The sequence below is a fragment of the Trypanosoma theileri genome, assembly GCF_002087225.1.
Source record: "Trypanosoma theileri isolate Edinburgh chromosome Unknown TM35_Tth_12_V1, whole genome shotgun sequence".
Classification (NCBI taxonomy): domain Eukaryota; phylum Euglenozoa; class Kinetoplastea; order Trypanosomatida; family Trypanosomatidae; genus Trypanosoma; species Trypanosoma theileri.
This window is the reverse complement of record NW_021639854.1, coordinates 543,081-546,160: the sequence shown is the minus strand read 5'-3', so window position 1 is coordinate 546,160 and position 3,080 is coordinate 543,081. Positions and strand designations below refer to the sequence as shown.

Here is a 3,080-nt window from a genome sequence, read left to right as displayed (position 1 = left end):
ATAATACACAGTCAAGTGACAGCAGCAGCAGTCCTGCATTGGTGCACAGTCCCTTATTGCTACTTCTTGTTATGATGTGTGTGCTGGGCTGCACTGCGGTGTTCTAATGGAAGCTGCTGGTGGATGTGTGCATGGCGACGGTGAATCCCTCTATATTCTTTGCGTGTTTCTTTCTCTGCATGGCCAGTGGGTTGATTGATATTGCGGCGCAGGGACGCACTGACCGTTGACGATTGCTTGACTGGGGTTCATTGAGGTCTATTAGCCTTATGGGCATGTGTGCTTGTTTTTTAATTATACTTCTTGACTAGGTTCTGTGCGCCACCCCTGGCTTGTATACTTTTGTTTCCCTTCTGCAGCATTGGCTGTTCCCGTGCACACGTGTGGTGTGCTGCTGTGATGCTGGACTGTTGTGCTGCACCTGCGAGTGTGCGCAGCTATCTGCAGAGCTATTGATATATATATATATACTTTCCCCTCTCTTGTGTGTGCTTGTTTTTTTGTTGTAATTGAATTCACTGTGTAAGTTTTTTTTCGTTTTGTTTTGTTTGTCTCCCCTTCCCTCACTGTAACTATGTTGTTGGGCATTTGACTGCATGCTCGTTTGTACCAAATGTACGTGTTTGGTGATGCAGGCTCCTAAAAAGGGAGTGAAATAATTTATTGTTCTTTTCTTTATATATGTTTATATATATACACGGGCTTTAATTGTATTGGGGTTTGGTAAGAGACATATCTGTGTGACTGTGGAGTGCAGTCACATTGGTGTGGTTTGTACTGCACCTGATGGGGGAATATTTCTTCTTGTTTTCTTTTCTCTTATTCTCTTTTCTGCTTCCTGTACTGCGCTGCTTTTCCTGTGTGTGTCTGTGTAGATGTTGTGTTTGCACTGCTCTTTGTGTTCTTGTTGTTTCTCCTCCTCTTCTTCCTTGTTACCACAGACCCAAGCAACCCACAGTGACAATCATGACAACGATGTTCGTCCAACTGCGCCGCGTGGTGTACCTGTTGGTACTTGTGCAGTGCTGTACGTGTGTGGCATATGCGGAAAGTCGCTCAAGTGTAAATGAGGATTATTTTAACCAGAAGGATGAGGAGTTTAAATATATGCGGAAAGTGTTAATGGAGTTACGGATTACTGCAGAAGAATCTTCATTTGCTTTGGAGAGTGGACTTGGTCGTTGTTATGATTATTCTACACTTGCTGATAAAGCTGTGGAGAAACTGAAGAGCCTCACCAAAAGAGAGGAGGCGGAGATGAGTCCGAATAACACTTCTACGAGTCCCAAGGAAATGAAAGAACAGTGGAAGGAGGAGAAAGCTGCACTACAAGAAGCCAAAGTTGTCCTATCTAATGCCAAGTTAGCAGTGAACAAAACAAGAAAGGCGGCCAAAGAAATTAACGAGACATTAACTGAGATGGAAAAACTTGCTAAGACTCTCGTCTCCGATGCCAATAAATTTATGCGTTCTCCTGCAGATTTACCTCATTTGTTGGCCGACAGGTATTTCGAAGTGGAGAAGTTGGTTCTCGCTAGCAGAAAAGAAGGTGAAGACGCTCTGTCTTTCGCTGATGAAGTGAAATCGAGCGTTCAAAGGGGCTTGGATGCTGCGGAGAAGGCGGAGAAGAACGCAGAATCTCTGGAATCGGAAGTGGAATCTTTCCAGAAGTACTTGGAGAAACATGGTCTTAAACCTGAAGACTCAACAACGGATTCACAGCAGAATATTGCGGGGAATAAAAATGAAGAAAGCCAATTGGAGAGCAGACACGAAATGAAGACCAATACGGAAGAAGAAAACACTGCACAACTGCAGCACAGCTCTCATGAAGAGGTAAAGAATGTGCATATGAACACGACAAATATCAATGGAATAACTAAAGAGTCCAGTAATGATGAAAGGGCGAATAACATAAAAACAAAGGAAAGCAATACCACAACGCAAAAACGCGTGCCGGATAGCCAATCAAATAAAGAACAGAGGATGGAAGATAAGGGCACGAAGGGAATTTTTAATAAAGACAATAAATCATTGAATACCTCTACTACTACTAATGTTGTGGATTCTCATAAAATGTCATCTGATTCTTCTTCTTCTTCAGTTTCAATCCATTTGAATGTTACACAGCTAAGTGACAGCAGCAGCAGTCCTGCATTGGTGCACAGTCCCTTATTGCTGCTTCTTGTTTCGATGTGTGTGCTAGGCTGCACTGTCGTTTGCTGATCGTTGTTCCCGTGGTGCAACTGCACAGTTAACCTTTGTTTGAGTGGATATGGATCCATTGTAAAAGCATTTTTCTTTTTTCTTGAATCTCAAATCTTTTTAAAAAAATTATTATCCTGTTTGATGAATCTCTTATTTGCATTTTTTTGCTGAACGAATCTATTGGACTCCCTATGGCACTTATCAGACGACAAACTATTTTTTTGTGATGGAGTCTTCTCTTTCTTTGTTGGCATTATTATCTGGGCTCTGCTTTGCCGCCATTTACTGTGCCCGCCTAGTGAAGTGTGTATATGTGTGTTCCGTGATATTAATAACTATATTGCTTTTACCTGTGGGAATGGGATATTTCCCCAACATGTTTTAATGACTGTGACTGAAATGTGAAGAATGGCAGGAGGTTCAAGACACACAAACACGCACACAAACACGCACACTACCAACCCTCCTTCTCCTTGTGTGTGTGTGTGGACTGTCATCATGTGTGCATCATTCCTGCTGGTTGCCCTGTACGAAAGACACACACACACACCTACTGCTGGGAATTGTGTTGCTTGTCTCCTGAAGATATTCACTTGGTGGTCACAGCTTTCTTTTTTTGTTTTGTTTTGTTTTTATTATTTTGCTTTTTTCTCTTGTGTGTGTGTGTTTCATTATAATTACATTGCACGTTATGTGCATCTGTGTGTTTCTCTCTTGCGTTTCCGATACACCTTGTGTATCTTGTGTGTTCTTTTTTATGGAATGATTCTTTTTCTTCATTATATACAAACTGCTGCACGGACATCAAGAATAAAGATATGGGTACGGCACGTTCAGTACACAATGATTTTCCGTTGTTCACCTTGGGGTGG

General features: G+C 42.0%; 1 protein-coding gene across 1 annotated transcript; it reads left to right on the top strand.

Annotated features, from left to right (window-relative positions):
• Positions 1-966: 966 nt before the first annotated feature.
• TM35_000123240 (uncharacterized protein) lies at positions 967-2,226 on the top strand (the record flags this gene model as incomplete). The annotated part of the gene is made up of 1 exon (XM_029025299.1): positions 967-2,226. The coding sequence occupies one exon, from the start codon at positions 967-969 to the stop codon at positions 2,224-2,226; it is 1,260 nt and encodes a 419-aa protein (XP_028883615.1).
• Between the last annotated feature and the right edge of the window lie 854 nt (positions 2,227-3,080).